Here is a 26688-nt window from a genome sequence, read left to right on the forward strand (position 1 = left end):
TGACTGGGGAGAGAACCAAAGAGAACTTAAGCATATGAAGACCTTTAACAAGGTGTTTTTAAGAATTATTACAAAGTGGTGGTTAATTTTCAGATTAAAAAAGTCTATGGACTACTACTACTTCTATGAGTAGAAATAGATCCGGGCGGTGGCCACACCTTTAAACCCAGTACTTGGGAGACAATGGCAGGCGGATCTCGTAGGCCAGCCTGGTCTACAGAGTGAGTTTCAGGACAGTTAAGACTACAAAGAAAAACCTTGCCTCAAAAAACAAAACAAAATCTATGGACTTTGGATATTTGGCATGAAAAATACTTTAAAGGCAATTTAGCCCCTTTAGAAATTCTGGAAAACCCACCAGCTATTTACAGAGCATACATTCTGGGATAGGAACTATTACCTGGCTTGAGAATACGACTAAGAAGAGTATACCCCAGGTTATTTTATGTACTTCATATACAGAGACCTAACTTGCTGTTTCTAGTGAATAATTCAGTGTCTTTTAGTGTAACAGGCGTATAACAACAATTTTAGAACATCATCGCTTCAGGAAACTAGTACCCCAACCTTTCACCTCCAGTTCGCTCATGCTCCCCATGTTCCATGTAGTTGCCATATCGGTGGGATTTCATACTACTTATTTACTGTGTGTGGCTTGACTCGGCCATATCTCCCCGCTCTATTATATTGTAGCACGTATACATACTTCATTTTCAAACACGATATTCCATTGGAGTTCCCCCCCCCGACTTATTAGGAATAATGCTACTGTCAACCTCTGTGTCGTAGTTTTGTGTGGGTGTACGTTTTCATTTCGCTTAGATGTTTAAGCCAGGTAACTGCCAGGTCAAATGGCCACTCTTTGGTTAACTTTGAGGAACAGGCATTTTCCAAGAATCCCAGTACCATTTTACATTCTACTTGTAGCATAAGAGGGAGCATATTTTTATTTCCGGTTAAACTATCTCCGTTTTAAAAGTAGTCTACTGGCGGCTATTTGTAAACAGAGACTTAGGACCTGATTAAAGAGGTGGCAAAGGCTCCTATTATTTCCTAAGCATCATGTTCCCTCTTGAGGACACCATGGAAGCCCACAGGATAATGGGACGCGTTTACCTGCTTTGCCTGGGAGGAACAAGGGACAAGGGACCAGGGGCCTGGGTACCGCACCCTGCTGCCCGGCCACGCACACAGGCCTGCTGCCGTCATTGCCCACCGGCCGGGTTCACTCCAGAGTCCGGCTGGGGCGCGTCCGCGGCGTCAGTGGGCCCAGGGTCGCCAAGGATGCTGCAGGGCGCCGGGACGCGGGGCCCTAGGCCCGGTCCGGGGCCCGTGGGGCTGCGGCGCGCCCGCTGGGGGCGGGGGACGAAGGCCGCGCCCCCGCGCCCGTCCCGCCCGCGTCCCGCTAGGGGCGGCGGCCCGCCCCGAGTCCGCCGAGGCTCTTCCGCGCCGGCAGGGGCAGCAGCGGGAGCGGCGCGGGGCGGAGCGGCGCGAGCAGCCAGGAGCGACCCGGCCCGGCCCGGCGCGGCGGCGGCGGCAGCGACGCCAGAGCCCGTGGGCGCCGCCGTTCGCGAGGCCGCCGCAGGCGTCTGGCCGCAGCGCGGGGAGCCCCGGGCGCCGGAGCCCGCCGCCGCCGCCATGCCGCTGCTGTTCCTCGAGCGCTTCCCGTGGCCCAGCCTCCGCACCTACACGGGCCTCAGCGGCCTGGCCTTGCTCGGCACCATCGTCAGCGCCTACCGCGCCCTCAGCCAGCCGGAGGCCGGGTCCGGCGAGCCGGAGCCGCTAACGGCCCCGCTGCAGCCCGAGGCGCTCGTGCCGTCGCGTCTGGCCGCCGGCGGCCCCCGGGCCCGCGACGTGGCCCAGTACCTGCTGTCGGACAGCCTGTTCGTGTGGGTGAGCGAGCCTGCGGGCCGGGCGCGGGCGGACGAGCGAGCGGGGGCCGCCATGTCACCCTTTATCCGCGGGGGGCGTGGCCGGGCGCTGACCCGGGCTGAGGAGGCCGGGGGCGGGGGGGGGGTGGACACGAGCTGACCCCTCTCGCGTGGGGCTGGAGGCCGAGCGGCGCTCCGAGCATGGCGAGCCGCAGAGGGAAGAAGAGGCCGGGTCGCCCGGCTGAACGGCCGGCCCACGGAAGGGCGGTCGGGCCCGGCCCGCGGACTCCAGGGCAGCGGGGCAGGAGCCGGGGCAAGTGGCGTCCAGCTCGGCGGTGTTGTGGGCGGGTTCTCGAGGAAGAGAGGGCCGAGAGTTAGGGGCACATTTTAAGCGTTTGGACGGGTTGGGACAGCCATTTAACTCTAAAGAAGACAACTTTGAAAGGTTGCTATTTGGTAATGGATTACCCTCCGGCGGGCGCTGTGGAACGAAGCAAACAAACCAGCTGAGTCCTTTTTCTTTCACCTGGTGGTTGGTGACTGTTCCCTCTGGTGACGGAAGGCAGCAAAACATTCTCATATGTGCGGCAGCGTCTGCTTTGAACTCGATTTCTCCCTTAGCGGTCCATTTTCAAACAAGGTTTCTAGTTTGTTCTGTCCGGGCGAGATAAGCAACGCTCACATGGCACAAGTACTGTCTTCGTTTATTACATCATTTCAGGCTGGGCAGATGTGCGGAAATTTTGCTCTCACCTTGCACTTGAATGGCTCGTCTGTAAACCCTCGGAAATATGAAAAGTTGCTGTAGGATTTAAAATTTGTCACTTGGATTTACTGTGGCTTGTGGGATCTTCTCTCCTTGGAGTTCTCGCTTGGCGCCTAGAGCAAGCTGCGAATGACTGAGGGGTTGATATTCTAAGTTGGTGGAATTATCAGCAACTCATTTGTTATAATTACTCCCACTGTGCTTCATCAGGAGGCAGAGGGATTTGTGAACTCCGGGGGCTGTAGATTAAGCCGCCCGGTCCTTTGATAAATAGTTTAACAGGAGGCAGTGAAGGGTGAAGTTCCCATTTCCCTACTCCTGTGTAGAGATGAGCCGTTCTTTACCAAATGGAGGAGAGAAAGAATTCAGTTCACTTCTTGTTTAATTTCAGATCTCTGTGCATTTGTGTGACAGGGTAAACAACTTATAATTCCGTGGCGAGAGCTTTCGGCAGACGCGAAGACTGTAGGGCAGTCCTTGATGCTCTCTTTTCAGCCTGAGCTAGCAGGACGCTCAACAGGAACCACTATTGTAGCCATAGAACAGACAGTAGTATTTAATGATTTTTTTCTTAATCATAAATTTCTTCTTGCAGAACTCATGTTCAAATTCCAAGGTTAATACCGCTTCATAAAACATTACCCAAGGCCTTTTGGTTTTTCTGAGAATCGTTTTTAAGAAATTTTTTTTTCTTCCTACAGTCTTGCCGCATGCAAATTGGTCTCTCCCCCCCCCCCCCCCAGTCCTTATTATTTCTCAGTTGAACTTGGTGCAGTTTTTCTTCCACCTCTTCTCGAGTTTTGACGTGCTCGTTTTTGGCGTCCGGTGGCTGCCCCGACTTCTCTTGTGTGCCCAGAACTTTCTTTATCATCTAGTACCCACTTTGTGCTGGAGCAGCTTTGTTCCTGCACTCCCAGAACACTTCCCCCGGTGGCCTGACAGCTAGCGTCGCTGAGTGACTGTGTGGTGGGCCATTATGGATGCTTCTTGAGTCCCACTCACGGGCATTTATATAGTACTCCCCAATAAAAACAAAAATGAAACCCTGCCAAGGTCAAGCTAGATGGGCAAGAACCGGGCCTTTGTCAGCTGCAAATCTTATTAGTTACTGTGCTGTGCGTTAAGCTCCCCAGAACTCGTCTTTGTAGAACACAGTTCAGCCTTGCAGGAGGTTTTGTATTAGCACCCTCAGTTCAGAACCTTTCGGAGATGCTATTTTCAGCCCTCTGGAAGACACAGCTGTGAGGAGCACTTTCCTCTACCCTCACATGACTCATATGTAAATAAGGCGAAACCTGCGAGGCGATGGTTGATGCACACACAGCACCCGGTGGGGTTTGGAGGTGGGGAAGGACCGGAGCGGGTGCCAGGGACACTGAGCCGCGAGGTGCAAGGGTCCTAAGCTGTGAACTGGGGCGAACAGTACTGGGGAGGAGTTCTGCAGAGCGCTCCCTGACCTCGGCAGCTCTGCCGACTTGAAAGGGAGATTGAGAGGGTGAAAAGTAGTACCTGGGGTACCAGGAAGTAGCCCTGCTGTGAGAAAGGAGGTGAGAAACCTTTGAAGCTCTTGCTTAGCTCCAGGTGTGGAGCGTGCCCAGGCTCTTGTAGCTTGCGGCTGCGCTTTTGACGGCCTTCTTTGGGGTTTTCACTTTTCTGCCACATGCGGTGAGAAAAGTGGGTGGAATTTCAGAGCTGGCCAGGTCAGTTCTAAACTTAAGAATTTAAAGGACAGATTCTACCAGTTCATACTTCTTTTATTCTTGTTGAGACAGGATTTCTCTGTATAGCAGCCCTGCCTGTCCTGGAACTCACTCTGTAGACCAGGCTAGCCCCCAACTCATAGTGCTTTCTCTGCCTGCCTCTGCCTCCTGAGTGCTGGGTTTAAAAGCGTGTGCTACCACCGCTTGGCTACAAATTTCATAATTCAAAGGTCAGAGGAAACCAACGTGATAGACAGTGAAAGTAGGTCTCCGGCCACCTGTTTCCCGTTGCCAGGTTCTTGTCACTGGTGCTGGCCTGAAGTGGGAACCTACGAAACATCCAGGTTGTCTCAAGTAGTTTACACAGTTCACTTCTATGGATTACACATGTATACATGTGAAAACTCTTTCTGTTTCACACCTGTACCTGCCTCCCTTTGTGATCTGGATGTGCCTTTGAATTTTTATCTAAAGTTACCTTGACACACCAATTACGTATCCCTTCCTGGGCTGATATTAGTGCCTCATGTGGCTCTCCTGGATGAGGGTTTATTCAGTGAAGCCTTCAGTGATGGACTCGTGCTCCATTTTTCTGCTATGATACAGGCGAAGCCTTTTTAGCTTGTTTGGATTCTGCCTGTGAGAAAAAATTAGTAAGCTGTACAGAGCAGATAAAATATTAAAATAGCTGTTCTCTGTTGTCTGAGTGAAGTAAGCGGCTGCTCAGATCAGGCTTGCTGCAACTGAGCTTCGCGGGGGGGGGAGGTGTTTTTTATTTTTATTTATTTTATTTTATTTTTTGGAGACATGGTTTCTCTGTGTAACGAACCCTTCCTGTTCTGAAACTCACTCTGTACCAGACTGGCCTCTAACTCAGAGATCTGCCTGCCTCTTTCTCCCGAGTGCTAAGCTTTGATTTTTATGGTTCTTGGAGACTCAGTTTGTTCCATAGTTCTAGGGCTTGAAATCTGGGCTGGTGTCAGTTCTGCAAGAGTGTCAAAGGTATCTGATTTGGCATATACTAGAAAGAAAGAATGCTCCAGTTAGGACCCTTTGACTTCTTCAAGCGTGTTTTGTTTCTTTTTGTTTTCTGATTTTGGAGACCAAGTCTGGCTGCTCAGGACAGACTGTTCTGCCTGCTCTCAATGCCAGTGTTTGTGCCTCAGCCTCCAGTGACAGGACTGTAGGCCTGGGCCACCATGATTGTTGCCACAGTTATATTTGCAGCTGAGTTGGAGAAGTCACTGTGTTTGTTGGAAAGACACAATACTTGTGTAGTTAAAAGACTTTTTTCTTTAAAAATTGTAAGTCTTATTTTATGCGTGTGAACGTTTAGCCGGCTTGTATAAATGTGCACACATGCATGCCTAGTGCGTTTGGAGGGCAGGAGATGGCATTAGAGTCTCTGGAACAGGAGTTCCGGATGGCTGTGAACCATTATATGGGTGTAGGGAGCTAAGTAGGTCCTCTGCAAGAGCAACAAATGCTTTTAACCTCCAGCTGCAAGACTCCCACAACTGGAAACAGCGTTGCCCGTTGTCGTTGTCGTTGCAGTGCTGTAGCGGTGCACTGTTCAGAACCTCGAAACAGCGCGAATTCTTCCAAACCTTTGTTGGTTTCGTGTTTTTATGGATGTTATTTTTTTAAAATACATTTTCTTCCCAGTGGCTATATACTTTTTTCTACCCCTCCTTTTCTTCCCCCCCTTTTCCTCTGTTCTTTGAGGCAGGGTCTAGTTAAGTGGCCCTGAATTTGCAGCTCTCCTGTCTCAGCCTGTCATGTAGTTCGTACTGTAGGTCTGTCACCAGGAATGGCTCCATATGCTCTTTCAAGCCCTGTTTTACTTAGACATGCTAACTTTCAAATCTCTCATTTAGATTAAAATAGAAATGTTTATCTATGAGAGACTTGCTCTTGGAGGTGGGAGACAGTATAAATTGGAACTTTTCAAAAAAAACTGAAGAAAAATTGTGTGTGTGTGTGTGTGTGTGTGTGTGTGTGTGCAGTGTGAGTGCAGGTTCCAGTGGAGGCCAGAAGAAGGTGTTGGATGCCCTGAAGCTGAAGTCACAGTGCTTGTGAACCACCATGCGGTTGCTGGGTCTTGAAGAAGGGCTTGTGATAGAGCAGGAAGTGCTCTTAACTGCTGAGCCATCTTTCTACCCTCCAAAGAAACTTTTTATACATATTTTTTAAGTCAAAAACTTTAAAAGCTTAACTGAAAGTGATAAAATTTTGTTTTATGGCTGAGGTACAGTGGTACTGTTTGGGATAGAGAAGTAATGATAGACTCTAAGTCTGATTTTTGAGTTCAGGTTCAAGGTCTTCATTTTCTACCTTTCTCCTGTCCTTGAGCACTTACTGAACATGTTGCATTTGTGTTTGAACTCATGTGATGCCCTGTAAACCAGGAAGAGCCCTTTTTAAAAATAGCTTGCAGTTAAGCTGGGGGGTTTAGCTGATTTTTAAAAATACCCTGTTTGCCTGCTGAAGACAGATTTGGTATGAGGGTTGTGGTTTTGGTGACATTTCCTCTGCTTTATATGACTGAAATTCTCACTGACTGGCAAAATCCAAGGGAAGTGCTCCTCTTACAAGTCTACATTAGTGCCTTAAAAATGAGCATCGTCAGGTGTCAGTTTATTTATTTTTTTAAATAAATAAAGTTTATTTAAAATTTTATTTGAGATTTTATGTTTTATGTGTTTGGGTGTTTTACATGTGTGCATGGTATGTCTGTATACCATTTGTGTGTGTGCAATGGAAGGTGTTGGTTATAAGACTGGCAGTTGTAGGACACCACATGGATGCTGGCAATCAAACCCATGTCCTCTAGAAGAATAGTCAGTGCTCTTAACTGCTGGGCTGCCTCTAGCCCACTCCATTTTATAAAGATTTTATTTCGTATTAGGTATGTATGTGGTCTGTGCACCTACGCAGTGCCCACGGAGGCCAGGAATGGTAGACTTTTTTTAGACCTAAAGTTACAGGCAGTTGTGAGCTGCTCAACATGTGTGCTGGGACCAAACTGAAAGTTCCTTATTCTTCTGGGGTTTGTTTTGTTTGTGGCTGTCCTGGAACTCTGCACTCACAGATCTGCTGCCCGGCCTCCCGAGTGCTGGGAGTGAAGGTTCGCACTGCATTGTTCTGAGCTGGGTTCTCATATGAGGCTGTAGGATTTGGGTGAAATACTTTTCCCCACCTGATTAATCAAAGAATTTAAATACCAAATAGTTCTTCCCCAAGGTGGAACTATTTTTGTTTTAATTCTTTAAAAATATCTTCTTGGCCCCATTAGGCAACAGAATAGAACTAAACATGATTGAATCTTTTTGTACTGAGTTAGATCTGCCAGTGTGTGTTCTGCCACAGGAATATGTGCTGGGAGATACAGAGGCAGCCTGCTGGGATGCGAGGGGCTCGCTGTCTTACAGGGCCTTCATCATATTCCCTCTCCTCCCTCCCTCTCTCCCTCACTCGCCCATTATAGTATGCTTTTAAAAGTAGAGGGACAACCAGGTGGACGTGGTGGCACATGCCTGTCATCCTAGGGCTTAGGAACTGGAGCTAGAATAGGAAGTTAGTTCAAGGGCAACCTGGGGGGCATGAGAATCTATCTCCAAACAATGGCAGGAGCCAGAGTAAGGGAAAGATGACTTGCCCGTTTGCTGTTTAGGTCTGAAAATACCATTTTTAAATTATTTTCAAGAAGGAAGTTTTCTCAGCAAATGGAAGAATGCCTTGGTTGTGACACTGGTGTCACAGAGTATCCTTCCATTCTGTAGTCCCTCTCTATTACCTGACTTTCCCAGACCGTGCGTCTTCCTACCCTTCCCCGTTTGTCAGGGCAGCATTTTTGAGTTCTGGATTTTATTGATCATGATGACTTCTAGACCAGTTAGCCAATAGCTACTTTAATGTTCATGTAGGAACGAAGGCACATACTTCTGTGTGGTTATTATTTGTTTATTTACTGAGACGGTGTCTTTATTGGGCTTCCAGTCCTCTTGCCTCAGCTTTCCTAGTGTGTGGATTCCAGGTGTGTGCCATCATGCCAAGCTTGGTACATGCAGTTTTACAGAAACAGTGCAGAGTTTCTGTAGTGTCCTGTCAAGTCGGAAGGGAAGGGTGGCCTGCTGGAGGGTACGCACTGGGACAGGGCTCTGACTTTCCCCATGTCCCATCCCTGTTTAGCTTTGACAGCACTTAGTTTGTACTGGTAGAAAACCAGGAAGGCTCTGTTCTGGGAATGGCTGTCTAATTCCTCATAGGAAACATTACACTGTGTTTGTATTTCACCAGAACTAAACTTCCTTTCTTTCTTTGATATGTGTACAGGTTCTGGTGAACACTGCTTGCTGTGTTTTGATGTTGGTGGCTAAGCTTATCCAGTGTATTGTGTTTGGTCCTCTTCGAGTGAGTGAGAGACAGGTAAGCGATCAGATTCTTACGAAGAAAATTTAAAAGCACTATTAAATTTGGTGTAATTTCAAGTATATAGAAAAGTTCCATGAATACTACAAAGAACTCCCGGATGCGCTTTATCCAGTTTCACTTTTTAGTTTTATTCGTGTGTGTGTGTGTGTGTGTGTGTGTGTGTGTGTGTGTGTGTGTGTTGCTTATATGAATGTGCTCACCTATACTTGGCACATATGGAAGCTAGACAAGAATTTTAAGTTTCCTCCCCTATTTCTCCACTTTAATGTTTCAGCTGGGCGTTCTTACTGAACTGGGGACTTAGTAGTCATCTTTTAGTCCTCAGAGTCACTTCTTGCTTACATAGATTTTCTGATCCATTTGGAATTAAGTGCTGGACATCATACAGTTTTACCCCAGATACTGCAGAATATGTTCCAAGAGCAAGGATAACTTCCTGAGTATTCACAGCACAGTGATAAAAATTAGAAAAGTTAGCCTTGATAAAATACTTTAATTATACTCAGAATAGCCAGTCTATCCCATTGTAACTATTTCTCCACGATGTTTTGTTTTGTTGAAACAGGACCTTGCTATGTAGTTCTGCAGGCCTGGAACTTGCTTTGATGAGCAGGCTGCCCTTGAACTCACAGTCCTCATGGCTCAGCCACCCTTGCTGGGATTATTCTTACTTCTGGCTCAGAAGCTCCATTTGATACTTCGTTCTTAATTCTTTCTGAGCTAGAAATGGACCAGGCCTGTGGCACGCTGTCTGAGTGCAGCCGTGGGCCTTCAGTGTCTTCTCTTCTCTAATGTGTGTGGTATCAGGTCAAAATTTACAGGAAACGTTACCTTCAGGTATTTGAAACTCTTGTTATTCACCCAACTTAGCCTTTTCAGTATAGAACACATCTTTATGCTATTTTTTGCTAGCTTATTTTATTATTAATGCCACCCAGAAGCATTTATTAAGAACTGTTTTGAGAGCTAAGCAGTGATGACATACGCCTTTAAGTCCAGCACTTGGATCTCTGAGTTTGAGTCCAGCCTGGTCTACATAGTGAGTTCTAGGATAGCCAGAACTAGACAGAGAAACCCTTTCTCAAAAAACAAACTAACAACAAAAAAGAACTATTATGATTTAAGACTCGAAGAATTGACTTATACTTGCTCTGTGGGTGCTTAAAGTTTAAAAAAATAAGACTAACATTAGAGACAAAGACACTGACTACCTAAAATGGAATAAATACTAACAGTTAAGTAGAGCCTTAGAGCATGAGGGGGGTTTTAGTGCCCCCCCCATTAAATTATTTTACCCTACTTAAAAAATACTTATTTTTATTTTTATTTTGTGTGCATTGGTGTTTTGCCGTGGGTGTCAGACCTTCTGGAACTGAAATTACAGACAGTTGTAAGCTGTCATGTTGGTGCTAGGAATTGAACCCATCCTCTGGAAGAGCAATCAGTGCTCTTAACCACTGAGTCATCTCTCCAGCCCCTCTCTTTCTGTTTTTAAAAATTTATTTTTTTATACCAGTGTTTTACCTACATGTATGTAAGTGTACTATTTGTGTGTCTGGTGCCCATGGAGGCTAGAAGAAGGAATTGGATCCCCTAGAACTGGAGTTAGAAATTATAGAGGGTTGTCAGCTACCGTGAGGGTACTGGGAAGCATAAAGTTGTGTTGTATCCTTTATAAGAGCAGCAAATAAGCACTGAACATCGATCCACCCAGAGCATTTTTGATTTTAAATATATTTAAAGCATTTAATGTTTATTATGGCATTTTAAAAAGCTCTTTACAGGCTGTGTGGTGGTGGTACAGTCCTTTAATCCCAATGCTCAGAAGACAGAGGCAGGTGGATTTCTAAGTTCCAGGCTAGCCTGAGGTAGAGAACGAGTTCCAGAAGAGCCAGGGCTACACAGAGAAGCCCTGTCTCAAAGAAAGAAAGAAAAGAAAGCACTTTACATTTATTAAGTCACTTAATTCACCACCTATTCTGTGAAACCTAGGATGTTATACTAATACCTATTTTATAGCTTGGAAAACTAAAGCATGAAATGTCAGAGATCTCACACTGATACAGTGGCACAGTCAGGAATCACAGCCAGTGATATTTCAAGTTCTCCTACTTTCCCTGACTAGGGAACAGATGTTCACCTCGGATTCCAGGCTTACTGTGTTGGGGCATGGTGTTCAGAACCAGGGTCCACACTAGCTGTATTCACTGTGTAAGGGCAGCAGGAGCATTGCTGCTGGTGTCTGCCTTTGCAATGGCTAGAACTAGAGAATACTCTTTGTTTTCCCTAGTTAACTTTGTTCTCTGAACTCAAGGTATCTAATCAGAGTCACATTTAAACTCTCAAAGTAATTCTATTCTTTGTGTTGGGGTCCTGCTGATCTCAAACTCAAGATTTTCTTGCCTTTGCTTTCCAGTCCTGAGTGCTGGGATCACAGGTGCCACTCAACCGTATCCCCAGCTTTAACTTCAACTTGTAAATGTTTGTACTCCTTAGAAATCACGTATGAAAGTCTCATTAGAAGTCGTGTTTTCACTGAGCGGTGGCACAAGACTTTAATCCCAGCACTCGGGGCAGACACAGGCGGATCTCTGAGTTTGAGGGCAGCCTGGTCTACATAATAAGTTCCAGAACAGCCAGGGCTACATGAAGAGCCAGGACTCAAAATAAAGGGGAAAAAAAGTCATATTCGTTCATTCTTATCTTTACCTGTATTCTTACTCCTTCCATCAATAGCTGGGTAATCAGATATTTTAATATTAGTAAGAGCTAGAACTCATTTGCTGTCCTCTTGCCTTTTCCCCTGCCCCAAGAAAGTGACGATTTTTAAAACTGAAAGTTTAAAAAAGACGATAAGGACTGCAGCGATGATTCAGCACCTTATTGCTCTTGCAGAGGATCAGAGTTTGGTCCCCAGAACCCACATGGTGGCTCACCACCACCTGTAACTCCAGTGTTGGGTGTTCTAGCACTTCTGACCTCTGGGAGTACCAGGCATTCACGTGGTGCAGATATAGCATGCAGACAAAACATTTGTAAACATAAAACAATTAAAAAATAATATAGCAAAGAAATAACATAATGTACTGCTTATGGAACAACTTAACAGCTTGTTTAGAAAGTAGATGGCTTGTTCTTAAAAATAATAAGATCTGGGCTGGAGAGATGGCTCAGTGGTTAAGAGCACACACTGCCTGCTCTTCCAAAGGGTCTGAGTTCAATTCCCAGCAACCACATGGTGGTTCACAACCACCTGTAATGAGATCTGGTGCCCTCTTCTGGCCTTCAGACATGCATGCTGGCAGACCACTGTATACTTAAGAAATAAATAAATCTTAAAAAAATAATAAGTCCTTTGTATTCTTTTAAATAGTGTTGAATTAGGAACTCATTCAAATATATGTGATTTCTTAAAAGTATTTTTTGAATAAGGGAGAATTAAAAACAATTTGAGTCTCTCAGTTACTGTTAAGTCAGTATGCTGATATATCTAGAGAACATTTACCTATAGTAATAAATTTCTCACATTAATATGTGGGAAAAAACAGTGTCCAGAAATAAAATATTGCATATTGGACGAAGAAAAAAAATAAATATTAAGGGCATTATTTTATTTTTAATCTGCTTTTGGTTTGGTTTTAGGTGTTCTTTTCTTTTCTTTTTTTTCTTGTTAGCCCAGATTGGCTTCCCAAGTGCTGGGATTGCAGGCAGGCACAACTATACTTAGCTGTGTGGATAGACAAAGTTTTAAATTTTTTCTTGTTGTTTTTATATTTTTATATTTTATATACTAGCAAGTGGCCTTTTAATTTTTATTATTTTCTTGTGTGTAGTGTGTGTATGTTGTATACATTGTGGGTGTGTGCGCATGTATTTGCATGTATCTGGAGGCCAGAGGTTGACTTTAAGGGACTTTCTCAGTTGCTTTCCACCTTTTTTTCTCCTTAAGATTTAAAACATTGTGTTCTTTTTGTGCATATGCTTGCATCAGTTTATTGCACCATGTGCCTTGTGAGCTGCCTGATGTGGGTGCTGGGAATGGAGTCCAGTCAGATATTCTGCAAGAGCAGTAAAGGCTCTTAACCACAAATCTTCTCTCTAGCCCTTTCTGTCTTATTTTTCTGAGACAGGTTTTCCTGAACCTGGAGCTCATCAGTTTAGCTAGACTGGCCAATGAGCTGCAAGGATTGGCTGTCTCTGCCCCTCAGTACTAGGTTATAGACAAGTGTGCTTCTCCACTGGCTTTTACTTGGGTGCGAGGGTTCCAAACTCAGGTCTTCATGCTGCATGGCAAGTACTGCACCTACTGAGCTGTCTCCCCAGCTCTGCTTAATATTTTATTTAGAAAATCTAATATTTTGTATTGTTGATTAAGTCAGAGTGAAGAAATAATATAAATAAAAAAAATCAGTAAAAAATTATTGAAGTAATACTGATAACCCTTGCAGATATTTTCTACTGTACATGTAAACTTAAAATATTTTGCATGTAAGGACTAGACTGATATAACTACTTTTTATTGACTGAAACTCCTGGCTGTTCCAGATTACAAGTTTCAGTTCTGAGATCACTTTGTGGTTGTCCGGCTCTATTCTGTGAGGAATGTGCTTGCTTTTGTTACGTTAGCATCTCTTATGTAGACTTGGTATGATGGAGCTCACCTTTACCCACTTTTTTCTTTTTAGCATCTCAAAGACAAGTTTTGGAATTTTATTTTCTACAAGTTCATTTTCATTTTTGGTGTGCTGAATGTCCAGACTGTGGAGGAGGTGGTGATGTGGTGCCTCTGGTTTGCCGGACTTGTTTTTCTGCACTTGATGGTTCAGCTCTGCAAAGACCGATTTGAATATGTGAGTTTTTAGCCCACCTCTTTGATTGCTCAGTCACGTGTGTGTGCCAGGTCTGATGTAAGAAGTAAGAAAGGCACAGGCTGCATGCTTGGGATAACTCAGAGGGGACTTCTAGGTCATCGTCACAGCCTCTTTCTGGAGGAGCTTCTGCCACAGCTGTAGGCCACCCCGCCCCCACTCTCATCCCCCCCCAAGCTCTGTAGTCACCCCACCACCATTATCTTAGGTCAGGAGCTGTGATTGTATACAGCTTGAACTTTTCTGGATGTTTCCTGTTTTTTGTTTTGTTTCCTTCTCCTTTTGCCCTGATTGTGGCGCTTTGCTTTCTCACTGGTTTGTGCTGTTTTTCTTGGTGTCAAGACTGAATGAGCTGTTTCTACTTCCTGTTTGGGTGTAAGATCAGTCTGTGACTTGAGGTCAGACCTGCACAGCAAGCACCTGATACAGGCTGAGGCAAACAGGTTTGAAGTGCTGCTTCCCAGTTGAGCCCACTCTAGGACTCGTGTCCCTCTCTTTACTCAGTGTTCATGGAGATGGCATTGCACTCCTTCCAGAGTTAATATCACTCTTGAAGGGTTTCATTCTTGTTACAAATAGGAGTTTCCAGCCTTCCTTTCTGGGCTGGTTGTAGCCTACACTTAGTATAACAGGAATTACAACTCCAGGTCTCTTTTCCAGGCAGTCACTTGTCCTTGCCTAGTATTAACATGCCATTATGAGTGGTAATCCTGTAATTCCTCTCCATTGTTCTTTCCCTAATAGGCTAACAGGCTCCAGGTGACTTCTGAGGTGGAAGATTAGAGCAAGACAAACAGAAACAGCAGAACCAGAATACTGTTCTGAGTCCTATATGTTGATAGAGGAGATAATTGAACATCCTTCTAGAGATTGTAATCTCATGGTAGAAGGATACTGGAGAATCAAAGTATAGTGTCTGTTGTATCTGGTGATTTAGATGATAAAGTTTTAAAAATCTCAACTCATTGCATTTAGGTCATGGTTGAATTTGGGCTTTTCTATGTTAGTGTAGTGCCCCAAGCAAATATAGCAAGCTTGATCTTGAATTCTGGGCGGTTGCCGTGGTGGGGCAGTGAACTGTCTCTCTGCTTTGTTTTGCAGCTTTCCTTCTCTCCCACCACACCAATGAGCAGCCACGGGCGAGTCCTGTCTTTGTTGATTGCTATGCTGCTCTCCTGCTGTGGACTGGCAGTTGTCTGCTGTGTCACAGGCTACACCCATGGCATGCACACCTTGGCTTTCATGGCTGCAGAGGTAAGGTGCTGGGCACAGTCATTAGATCCTAAACATTTGCAAGGAGGCCAGACTATTTGAAAATGTATTTGGTCTTTGACTTTAGCTGGCATTCCCTCCCGCCTCCCCACAAGACAGGGTTACTCTATGTAGCCCTGGCTATCCTGGAACTCGTCTGCCTGCCTGTGCCTCCCGAGTGGAGAAATTAAAGGCATGCACCACTACCACCTGGCAGAAAAAGAAATTGATGGCATTTATTTATTTCATGTGTGTGTGCTACAGCACATGTCTAGAGGTGAGAGGACCACCCGTGAGAATTAGTTCTCTCCTTCCACCTTGTGAGTCCCGGGATTGAACTTAGAGTGTCAGGTGTAGGGACAGTGCCTTTACTTACTGAGCCATTTGTCAGCCTGATTTTTTTTTAAATATTTATTCATTATGTATACAATATTCTGTCTGTGTGTATGACTGCAGGCCAGAAGAGGGCACCAGACCCCATTACAGATGGTTGTGAGCCACCATGTGGTTGCTGGGAATTGAACTCAGGACCTTTGGAAGAGCACGCAATGCTCTTAACCTCTGAGCCATCTCTCCAGCCCCTCAGCCTGATTTTTTTATATAGAGAGTATTTATTTGCTCTTTGACAGTTTTATTCATGCAAACAATTTTTCATGATGGTGTTCATCCCGAATTTTCCCCTGGGCTCCCCTGGACCTCTGCAACATGCCACCTTTCCACCTTCATGTTCTCTTCCTTTTAATTTTACTGCCCTGTGACTGAGCACAGTTACACTTCTTGCATATTCATGGGTGCAGGCTATCCTCTCTGAATATTTAAAGATAAAAAAATTACTTTTTAAAATTTGCAGGAGATACCATTTTTTTCCTCTGTTTAGTAGAAACCCAATTAAAAAGTAAAGGTTTATTTATTATTATTTTATGTGTATGGGTGTTTTGTCTACATTTATGTATGTTTACCATGTATATACAGTGCCTGTAGAGGCTAGAAAAGGTTGTTGGACCCTCTGGAATTGGAGTTACAGACAGTTGGGAGCCACCATGTGTCTGTTCAGCTGGGAACTGAATGTTGGTTCTCTGGAAGAGTAGCCAGTGCTCTTAACCACTAAGTTATCTACAGCACCCAAAACCCAAAGTTTTTTTTAATGTCTTGATTTTTTTTAGTTTTATTTTATTTTAATGTGTCAAAGTGTTTTGCCTGCATGTATGTATATGCATTGTGTGTGTGCTTGGTGCCTTCAGAAGTCAGACGAAGGCATTAGACCCCCTTGAACCAGAGTTACAGAGGACTGTGAACCACCACCATGTGTGTTCTGGGAACTAAACCTGCATCCTTTGCAAGAGGAACAAGTTCTGTAAACTACTGAGCCATCTCTTTAGCCTGTTCATACTCTTTATAATCAATAACTAATATATTTGCCTTTTCCTCAGTCAAAGACAAACTTTATAATACTTTTACTTATAATTGCTAATTAGGAAAATGAAATATAGTAATTTCTTTCATTTGTGATTTTAGTCTCCATAGTTTAAGTTATCTTCAGTAAGCTGATAACCTGAAATTATTAAATGGAAAATTCTGGAAATAACAATTCATAAAGTTCATTTTGTTGTTGTTTTGTTTGGTGCTGGCTGTAAACTCAGTGCCATGTGTGCTCTGCTACTCAGCTCGCACACTTTAACCCCACAATGTAGAAGCTGTAAATTCTGCACCATTCTGAGGGCCACAGTGACACTGGGTGCTATCCTGGCTGAAACATGTCATTTATTCGTTTAGGGCATCCACAGTGTATATCCTACTCACCTGTGAATCATTTACTGGCCAATTCAGTCTCTGATCACCTATAGATGTTTCCTGGTGCTTTGTCTGAGTATCCTAGTTACTTCTCTGTTGCTATGGTTAAGTACTCAACAAAGGGAGAAAGGCTGAGTTTTGGTTTATAGCTCCTGAGGGATACAGTTCATATTAGCAGAGAAGATATGGTAGCAGGCAGAGATACATGGTGACAGGAACAGGAAGCTGATTATCACATTGCATCTGCACTGTAGAAGCAGAAAGCAACGAGTGCATGCTTGCTGCTAAGTTCTCCTTCTCTATCTGTAAATGAAGACTGCTCTTTTTTCCTGGCCACACAGACCCAAATAATCACACAGAAACTATGTTAATTATAACACTGCTTAGCCTATTAGCTCAGGATTCTTATTAACTAACTCTTACATCTTAAATTAGCCCATTTCTATTAATCTGTGTATCACCACGAGGCTCTGGCCTACCTGTAAGGTTCCGCGTGTCCTTCTCCTTTCGCAACTACATTGCATCTCACTGACTCTGCTGACTCCACCTACTCTCTCTCTATATCTTTTCCAGCCTGGCTCTATTCTCTGCTGCCATAGGGCAAAGCAGCTTTATTCATTAACCAATAAAAGCAACACTTATTCCGAAGGACATCCCACATCATCTGCTCTACAGTCCAGGGTTCCAGTCTGGGGGGTTTCAGAACGATCCCCATAGACGTGCTTAGAGGCCCATCTCCATCCAAGTGGTTCTAGAGTCTGTCAAACTGACAGCACTATCACATCAAATAACCTTTATCTGCTTAATAGTGACCAGAGTATACAAGAATAACAAGTCAGAGGAAGCACAGGTATAAACCAGAAAGGCAAGTTCCTTTAGTATTATATAGTAGTGCATTAGTGCATATAGGACAAAGCCATATATAGCACACCTTTAATCCCAGTGCTCAGGAGGCAGAGGCAGGCTGATCTTTGAGTTCAAGGCCAGCCTGGTGTATATAGCAAGTTCCTGGACACCCAGAGTTATATAGTGAGACCCAGTCTCAGATTTAAAAAAAAAGGAAGGAAGGAAACAACATACCTACTTTGGATAAGAGAGATCTATCTTAGTAGTAGCTATACTGAAGCTAGTTATTTATCTTTAGAATAAATTATGTGTAAATATTTAGGAATTTGTTAGAAACAAGGTTAAAGTTTACTTTTGCCCAGAAGTATTAATTTCAGAGCATAATGTAGTGTCAATAAAATTAGAAAAGGGGGCTGGGCTGGAGAGACAACTCAGCAGCTAAGAGAACTTACTGTTGTTGCAGTGAACCCGGGTTTCCTTCCCAGCAACCCGCATGGAAGCTTACAACTGTCCTTAACTCCACTTTCAGGGAATTCCACACCCTCTTTTGATGTCAGGGCACCAGGTGTTTACATGGTGTGCATAATGCACATAGGATATAAATTTTTTTAAAATTGGAAACCATTTAAGTATTTAGGGAAAATATTTGTAAACCCAGTTGAATATGTATCTGTAAAAGTATGTAATAGTGTTTCCTCTTAAAAAGACCTGTTTAAGGCCATACAGATATAATAGTTTGCTTTAGATATATTTTATTGCTAAATATTTGAATGGTATGCTTATTTGTTTATTTGTTTTGTTGCTTTTGCTGATATCTACTTCCAGTTTAATAATCTGCCAAACTAAGCAAAAGTTATACTTAAAAGTAAGCACATTTAAAGTAGGCTGAGTGGCTTGGTGAGGAGGTGCATACTTGATAGTCAAAGGGCCCAGGAGCACCTCTGAGCTCGAGGCCAGCTTAGTCTACAGCTAACTTTCCTAAAACTTGTGTAAAAAAAAAAACCAAAACAGCAAACAAACAGCCCCACCCCTTTTTGATTTTTCGAGACAGCGTTTCTCTGTGTAGTTGTCCTGGAACTAGCTCTGTAGCCCAGGCCGATGCTGAACTCACAGATATCTGGAGTGCTGGGATTAATGGTGTGTGCCTCCACCACCCAAACCCACTCTCCTTTTTTAGATGTGACTCAGTCAGTATACATGGGCCTTGAACTCCTGATCTTCCTGTGCTGGGGTTATTGGTATATGTGATCATGTGTGGCTAGAGGAAAAAAAATTAAGGTCAGTTTTTATTTTTTAAGAAATGTCATTAGAGTCTTTTTTTTTTTTTTTTTTTTTGGTTTTGTTTTTTCAAGACAGGGTTTCTCTGTAGCTTTGGAGCCTGTCCTAGAACTAGCTCTTGTAGACCAGGCTGGTCTCGAACTCACAGAGATCCGCCTGCCTCTGCCTCCTGAGTGCTGGGATTACAGGTGTGCACCACCACCACCACCTCCTGCTTTTGCCTCTTTCAGCAAGTCCTACTGGCCTGTGCCTGTTGGCAGAGGTTTCTGTCCCACCAGGTTCCGTAGCCATTTAGTCCCAAAGAAACACACAGAGGCTTATATTAATTATAAACTAGTTGGCCTAGTAGCCCAGGTTTTTCTTATTAACTCTTACATCTTAAATTAGCCCATAATTCTTGTCTGTGTTAGCCATGTGACTTGGTACCTTTGTCGGTGAGGCGTTCTCATTTTGCTTCCTCTGTGTCTGGGTGACAACTGCAGACTGACTTTATCTCTTCCCAGAATTCTCCTGTCCTTGCCACCCTGCCTATACTTCCTGCCTGGCTACTGGCCAATCAGTATGTTATTAAAACAATACAAGACCATTTGTCCCACAGCATGCGCCACCAGAAGCAGCACATTAGAGTCTTATTTCTGGTTTGATTCCTTCATTATCCTTTGTTCTGGTAAATGAAGGGTACAAAAGCCTCAGGATAGAGCTGCTACTCGTGTAGGGCAGTCGTGGTTGGCATTTCGGTGTTGCCCTAGTGGGATATGCTTTCAGGTAACCAATCATGGTGACTTGGTGTTGTGTCAATAGAAGAGATTGTTAGACAGTGAGGAGGACCTCTTATCATTGCCGAAGGTATTCTTGGGAGATGGGGAGGGGCAGCTGCTCATCATTCTCAGCTGGAAAAGGTTCAACAAAAGTACGGCTTTTGTGTTGTGAAGCTGTTCCCTGGCAGTGGCGCAGAGGAAGTAAAGGGCAATCGGTTTGGCCGATCTACTTTTCATCTTGTTTTAGTTTTGTTTTCTAGAAATCTGCTTTTAACTAAGACGGATTTCTCTTTTGCAGTCTCTTCTTGTGACAGTGAGGACAGCTCATGTGATTTTAAGGTGAGCAGAAAATTTGGATGATTGGCATTTATTTGTTCAGTTGATTTTGAGATTAATGGTTTAAAGTAGATGAAAATGTGACTAAGCTATAACATGTTTAAAGTACATTTTCTTGTAACCGTAAGTTACATTTTCTGTCTAAATTGTAGATATGTAATTCACCTCTGGGACCTCAACCATGAAGGGACTTGGGAAGGAAAGGGAACCTACGTGTATTACACCGATTTTGTCATGGAGCTCACTCTCTTGTCCTTGGACCTCATGCACCACATCCACATGCTGGTGAGTCCCCCAGGAAGAGGGCTGACAGAGGGCCGAGGGGGTCAAGACACGAACCCTGGTTTGTGCATAAAGAAACGAAATGCTCAGTAGATGGGGATGAGTCCCTTAAAAGACTCGAGTATCACTGGCAGCCGTCGTCTTTGGTGGCTGGGGGCAAAACAGTGCTCTGCACTGCTTTGGTTGGTGCCCAGCTCAGGAGGTGTTTGCTGTGCCAGGAGACTTGGTTAACTCTGCTGACAGTCAGGTGAGCTTTCTTTGAGCACGATAAAAGGGGTTTTTCCTTTAGTGTGTGTGGTTTTTCCTACTGAACAGTTTCTCTCTAGTGGTACTGGCCTTTACCTCCTTACCTTTGTAATGAAAAACATATGCTTGTACTTAATATCTACTGCTTTCAGTTGGTGTGTCAGAAATGTCAGTGTTGAAGCAGGGCCAGTCTTACCCATCTGTAATTGCAGCACTTGTGAGGCAAAGGCAGGAGAATCATCAGGTCAGGGACAGCCTTGGTACATACTGAGACGCTGTCTCAAACACCAAGGACTCTGTGGATGTAGCTGAGGTGGAACACTCGCCTAGCATATTCAGTGCCCTGGGTTAGTGGTTCCCAGCACCACAGAAGGGAAATATAAGCCTCCTTGACAGGTGAACATTTTTTTAAAAAATCTTACTAGTATGCTGGAGAGATGGCTCAGCAGTTAAGAGCACTGACTGTTCTTCCAGAGGACCCGGGTTCAATACCCAGCACTCACAACTGTCTGTAACTCCATTTCCATGGGGATCCAACACCTTCAGACAGACAAATGTGCACATACCCCCCCTCCCAAAAAAAATGATGGTGAGACCCAGTGTTGTCATGGGGACTTATTTATAAACTCGTCATGGTAACAGTCAAGTCACTGGCAGAGTGGGGAGTGCACATTTATAAGTTAAAGGGCTGGTGAAATGGGCTCAGAAGGTAAAGGTGGGTGCCTCATGACAAGCCTGACAACATGGAGCTTGATCCCTGGGACCCACATGGTGGAAGAAATGAACCAACTCTGCAAGCAGTCCTCTGACCTCCAGAAATGGTCACTTTCTGTTTTTTGTTTTTGTTTTGTTTTGTTTTGTTTTGTTTTAAGGGTCACGGTTTCTCTCTGTAGTCTTGGTGCCTGTCCTGAACAATAGCTCTCGTAGACTGGGCTGGCCTCTGTCTCCTGAGTGTGCCACCATGACCCCCTGGCCTAGGGTCACTTTCTGAAAATGAAGAAAACAACACTTTGTATTTTTTAATTTTATAAATTTTACTATAAAAAACTTGCAAATAAATAAGCATTATACATTAAGTTAAACATATCCAAAGTCTAGACAATGTAATGAAATTATATACATTTAGAATTGACATTTGAAGTAGAAGCTTCACATTTTGTTGTATTTCTCTGCTTTTGTTTAAAAAGAAAAGCTTTGTTACATTTAGAGTGTGTCTGTGTGTACATGCGCATGTGTGTGTGCATGTGTGTTCTAACCACAGTGTATGTGTGGAGGTCAGAGCACTGCTTGTGGAGTTGGTTCCTTTCTTCCACCATGTGGGTCCTGGAGATGAAGCTCATGGTGTCAGGCTTGTCAGGAGACACCCACCTTCACTTCTGAGCCCATTTCACTTGCCCTTTAACTGATTCTTACATATTTAAATACATAGCTTCATAAATTGAGTCCTTTTTGGACATAGTCTTTGCATGTGTTTGCTTATGCAATACTGGGTTTCAAACCCAGGGACTCCTGCATGTTAAATAAGCATCTACTTCTGAGCTACATTTCCAGCCAGTTTTTAAAGATTACTATGTTATAAACATTGCCTCTGCTAGCAGCAGGTCTTCCAAACAATCCAGATATCTTCAGGATAAAACACTTATCACATAGCTACACCATGATGTAATTATGTACACCCTGAAATGGGCTATTTAGATTATATTTGGTAGTTTGCTATTTCAAGATATTATATAATTAGAAAAAATCATGTTAGTATATTTAAGGTAGTGAAGCTATTACCTAGATGTGGAAATAACCAGGCTAGCTTAAAGATAGACAAATATATTTTATTTATTATAAGGGGAAAACTCACGCCACAGGCATGGAAGATACAGGCTCTGCTTGACCACGGGGGAAACTACACAGAGCACACCTGGGTGGTGCACAGGTTTTTTATCTCCTGGTCCCAGAAAGCCACACCTAAACTAGGTTCCACCTCTTAAAGATTATTGGTTAACAAGGCTTTCCCCATCAAGGTAGTTATATCCTGCCTTTTTACTCAAAAATGTTATTGGTAAATTAACACTGAAACCTACTTTGTATAAAATATGACATTAAAATATATTTATAAATTAGCCAGGCAATAGTGGTGCATGCCTTTAATCCCAGAACACGGGAGGCAGAGGCAGATGGATCTCTGTGAGTTCGAGGTTAGTGTGATCTACAGAGCTAGTTACAGGACAGGCTCCAAAGCGACAGAGAAACCCTGTCTCAAAAACAAACAAATATATATATATATATATATATATATATATATATATATATATGTATGTTCCAATAAATATAATCTATATTTTATATACATCTAGTCTAATGTAATTCAAATGAACTATTTTATATAAACTTACAATCTACTTGTTCTTCTTCTGTTGGGCATCTTATTGATGTACATATTTCTTTTATAATTGCATGAATGCTTGGGCTGGGGATATAGCTCAGCTGGTAGAGTGTTTAGCATGAATAAATCCTGGGTTTGATCCTGGCACTACATAAACTGGGGGTGGGGATACATGACTATAATCCCAGAATTCAAGAGGAAGAAGCAGGAAGGCTGGGAGTTCAAGGTCGTATTTGACTACATAATGAGTGTCAGGACAATCTGGGATACAGAAGATCCTACTCCGTCCTCCAGAAATGCGTGTATGTTTATGTACATATAAGTCTGTATGGCTGGACATCTTTTTGCATTAAGTGTTTAAATTTCTGGTTAATTACTCAGGAAAGGTTGCTGGCAGTGGGATCCCTTGGCTAATGAGCCAGTGTATTGTTTGGGGCAATCAAATAGATACATGCATTTACTCACTGAAAGAGTGTTCCGTTTCCCTTTCACCTTAAGTAGCTTCTGTTGTCCATGTACCTTCGCCACTCGCAAATCCACTTGCACGCGCATATATGTTTGTGTGTGTTGGAGAGTGTACGTGTAATTTATATACATGTTTGTGTATGTGTGCTCACCTCACAGAGATGTGAGTATGGAGACCGGATGCAGCATGTTTCCTCTATTGTTCTCCACCGTATGTTTTGAAATAGGTTTTCTTCACTGAGTCTGGAACTCATTTGTGAAGTAGTCTGCTCCGTGGGTTTCAGAGTCCTTCTGTCTGGGGTTGCAAATGTGCATGGCTGGGCCTGGCTTTTTACGTGGGTGCTGGAGATCCTAACTCAGCATTCTACCCACTGAGCTTTGTCTTTAGCCCCTCACTTTCATTTTTATTGCTTATTTTACTTTCCCCCATCTCTGTTTAGTTGTTTGGCAACATCTGGTTATCTATGGCTAGCCTGGTCATCTTTATGCAGCTTCGTTACCTGTTCCATGAGGTACAGCGGCGGATCCGTCGACACAAGAACTACTTGCGGGTGGTAGGGAACATGGAAGCCAGGTAAGACAGTCTGACTCATCCTCGGCCAGCTTTAAATTGGTAATCTGGCTGTCCGCCCCACTCCAGCTCTCCTCTGAGCTCATTTAGTAGCAGCACTGCCTCATTCCACCAGAACGTGCTTTTGTGTACTTGGAACTAGACAGAAGAGTGTGCAGGCTGTCATGTCAGACTGCTTAAGAGTGTGTCCCATGTAGTTGCAGGGTGGTTTGTACTCCAGTGACCTTACCTTCTTTCTGGAATGTGGGGAGGGTTCCAGGAGAAACAGCGTTCTTATTTTTTGTCACTGTCTGTTGTCACTACTGAGCGAAAGCTCCTGTGATCTTCCGCCATCTTTGTTTTGGGAAGGTGTGTCCTGATTGCACTTTGCACATGCATGTTTATGGGCATGGATCACTCTCTGGAGACACTCACTTGCTAGCCTGAAGCTAACACAAACCAGAAAGTACAGGAATAGTGGATACACTTTTTGTTTCTCAGGGACAGTTTGGATCTCTGGGGTCTGGTTCCTCTGATATGTCCATAACTGTTCTGAATGTGTAATGAACAGGTGGGACTGTTCAGCTCTTGTGCTGAAGTTTCTCACTTGGTTTTTTGAGGACCATGAAGAACAAAAAAACCTTGTTTAACTAATCAGTTTTGCTGTGTAATTGTGCTATTATAGTGGTCAGGTGTGTAATATGGCGTTCGATGGATGTGTGTGGAACTGCTGCGCTCCTGCTGAGCCTGTGATGTTTTACAGGTTTGCAGTCGCCACTCCAGAGGAGCTAGCTGTCAATAACGACGACTGTGCCATCTGCTGGGACTCTATGCAGGCTGCAAGGAAACTTCCCTGTGGACATCTCTTTCACAAGTAGGAGCTTTGTACAGGGTGCTTCTGTTCTTGGGCTCTGGGCACGTTTTCACACGGATCTGAACATAATCCCTGCAGAAGAGCAGGGATGTTGCCTCAGTTTGGCCTTGTTGCTGATGCTGCTTGGAGCCTGTGACTGGGTTTTTTTGTTTTTGTTTTTTTTAATTCCAAGCCTCCTCTTTTGCCCTCAGTCCATTCTTTACCCACAGTTGCCACCTTAATTTCTGTTTTTTAGCTTTCTTCATAATTTTTCAACATTTACATTCTAAAGTAATATATATGTCCATAATATTTTTTAAAGGGGTTTCATTTTCCAGGGAGAGAAAAATCTTACAGAGACCTGGGTTGAAATGGGACTAGACCAAGGATCCAAGTGATTCATTTGCAAGGATCACAGTCTTGGCCCTTCCATAAAACTCCAAGATATTTCAGAGATCTCATCACAGCTGTTTAAGCTAAATAATTACGTGCATGAATTTAGAGTTTTGTTATTGATGGATTTAGAGATGTCTTTTGGCCCCTTGACTATTGAAAAAAATTTTTTTTGTTCATTTGTTTTTCGAGACAAGGTTTTCTTTGTGTAGCTTTGGAGCCAGTCTTAGCACTCATTCTGTAGATCAGGCTGGTTTCAAACTCACAGTGACTCGCCTGCCTCTGCTGCCTCTGCCTTCTGAGGGCTAGGATTAAAGGCGTGTGCACCACCACCACCAGGTTTTAATGTGTGTTACCTTTCGTTTATGCTCTGAAACATTTGTTTAATGATTAAATAAAATTCAGTTGTGGTCTTGAGACTGAATCAGCAACTAGCTGACTGGAAGTAGTAGGGTTTATAAGGAGGGCTGAGAAAAAGCACCAGGGCTTCCAGGGAGACTCAGGAGGATCTAGGTGAGCTGCTTGCTATTCAGCCTCTCTGGGAAGCAGGATTCTACTTCAGCCTTTGAATCTTGAGTCCTTTAGCAGGACAAAGACTTAGAGAAATTAATAAATTCTCTTAGCTTTGAAAAAGTTGGTGCCTGAGGGAACAGCTTCCTCAGGCTGTGCCTCTTGTGGCTAAACTGGTAGAGCCGGAGTTGCAGCTGCTGACTAGGATAGCCATAGCTTAAGTCAACAACCATTAAAAAAGAGGACACCACTAACACATTTAGTCTTTTATTTTTAATATCAGAAAGGCTTTGGAGCTGGAGAAACCCACTCAAACGTCCTGACAGACTTTTTTTGTTTGTTTGTTTGTTTCTTGAGACAAGGTTTCTCTGTAGCTTTGAGCCTGTCCTGGAACTAGCTCTTGTAGACCAGGCTGGCCTCAAACTCACAGGGATCCATCCGCCTGCCTTTGCCTCCCAAGTGCTGGGATTAAAGGCGTGCGCCACCACTGCCCGGTCTGACAGACTGTTTTATGTTAGGACTAAGGGGACTGTGTTGGACTGTGGGGATAGAATGGAAGTAATGAATGAGGTCTTTGTGGAGCTTGCAATCTAATGTAAGAGCTGAACTTGAATGAACTGGCACATTGAGAATGTCAAGTTTAAACTGACCTGTGTGCTTTATAGAAAAAAAATAGAGTGTGAAGTGACGGCACACACGTTTAATCCAGTATTCAAGAGCAGACACAGGCAGGTTTCTGAAGAGTAATAAGAAAGTAATCCGATTCAGATTTGGAGGGGAGTGACTTTTGAGGACGAGCGGAAGTGAGATCTGCGAAGGAAGAGCAAGTTGGAGAGGATGTAGTAGCATTTAAGTTTTATTTTAATAAATAAAGACTGCCTGAAGATCTGAGAGTAAAACAGCCCCACTGGTCAGCCTTACAGACCAGGTTCTAGTAACACACACCTTTAATCCCAGCAGCCACACTAATTGCCATAGAAATCGGGTGGTACACGCCTTTAATCCCAGCCCTAGAGAGGAATATAAAATGAGGGGAGCCAGCTCTCAAACACAGAGATCCTGGGAGGCAGGATTGCCATTTCAGACTGAGGTCGAGGTAAGAGCCAGGGGCTG

At 43.9% G+C, this 26688-nt stretch overlaps 1 protein-coding gene across 1 annotated transcript in view; it reads left to right on the forward strand.

Moving 5' to 3' along the window:
- The first annotated feature begins 1622 nt into the window (after nucleotides 1–1622).
- Nucleotides 1623–26688, forward strand: part of Amfr (autocrine motility factor receptor) — a 41321-nt gene continuing 16255 nt past the window's right edge. Inside the window, exons 1-8 of the mRNA XM_038312677.2 lie at nucleotides 1623–1893; nucleotides 8673–8765; nucleotides 13457–13621; nucleotides 14741–14893; nucleotides 19862–19902; nucleotides 20052–20184; nucleotides 23710–23843; nucleotides 24583–24693. Coding sequence (XP_038168605.1) covers nucleotides 1639–1893; nucleotides 8673–8765; nucleotides 13457–13621; nucleotides 14741–14893; nucleotides 19862–19902; nucleotides 20052–20184; nucleotides 23710–23843; nucleotides 24583–24693 — 1085 coding nt within the window. The 5' untranslated portion in view covers nucleotides 1623–1638. The remainder of the gene's footprint in view (nucleotides 1894–8672; nucleotides 8766–13456; nucleotides 13622–14740; nucleotides 14894–19861; nucleotides 19903–20051; nucleotides 20185–23709; nucleotides 23844–24582; nucleotides 24694–26688) is intronic.

The sequence above is a fragment of the Arvicola amphibius genome, chromosome 15 (genome assembly GCF_903992535.2).
Source record: "Arvicola amphibius chromosome 15, mArvAmp1.2, whole genome shotgun sequence".
NCBI lineage: Eukaryota > Metazoa > Chordata > Mammalia > Rodentia > Cricetidae > Arvicola > Arvicola amphibius.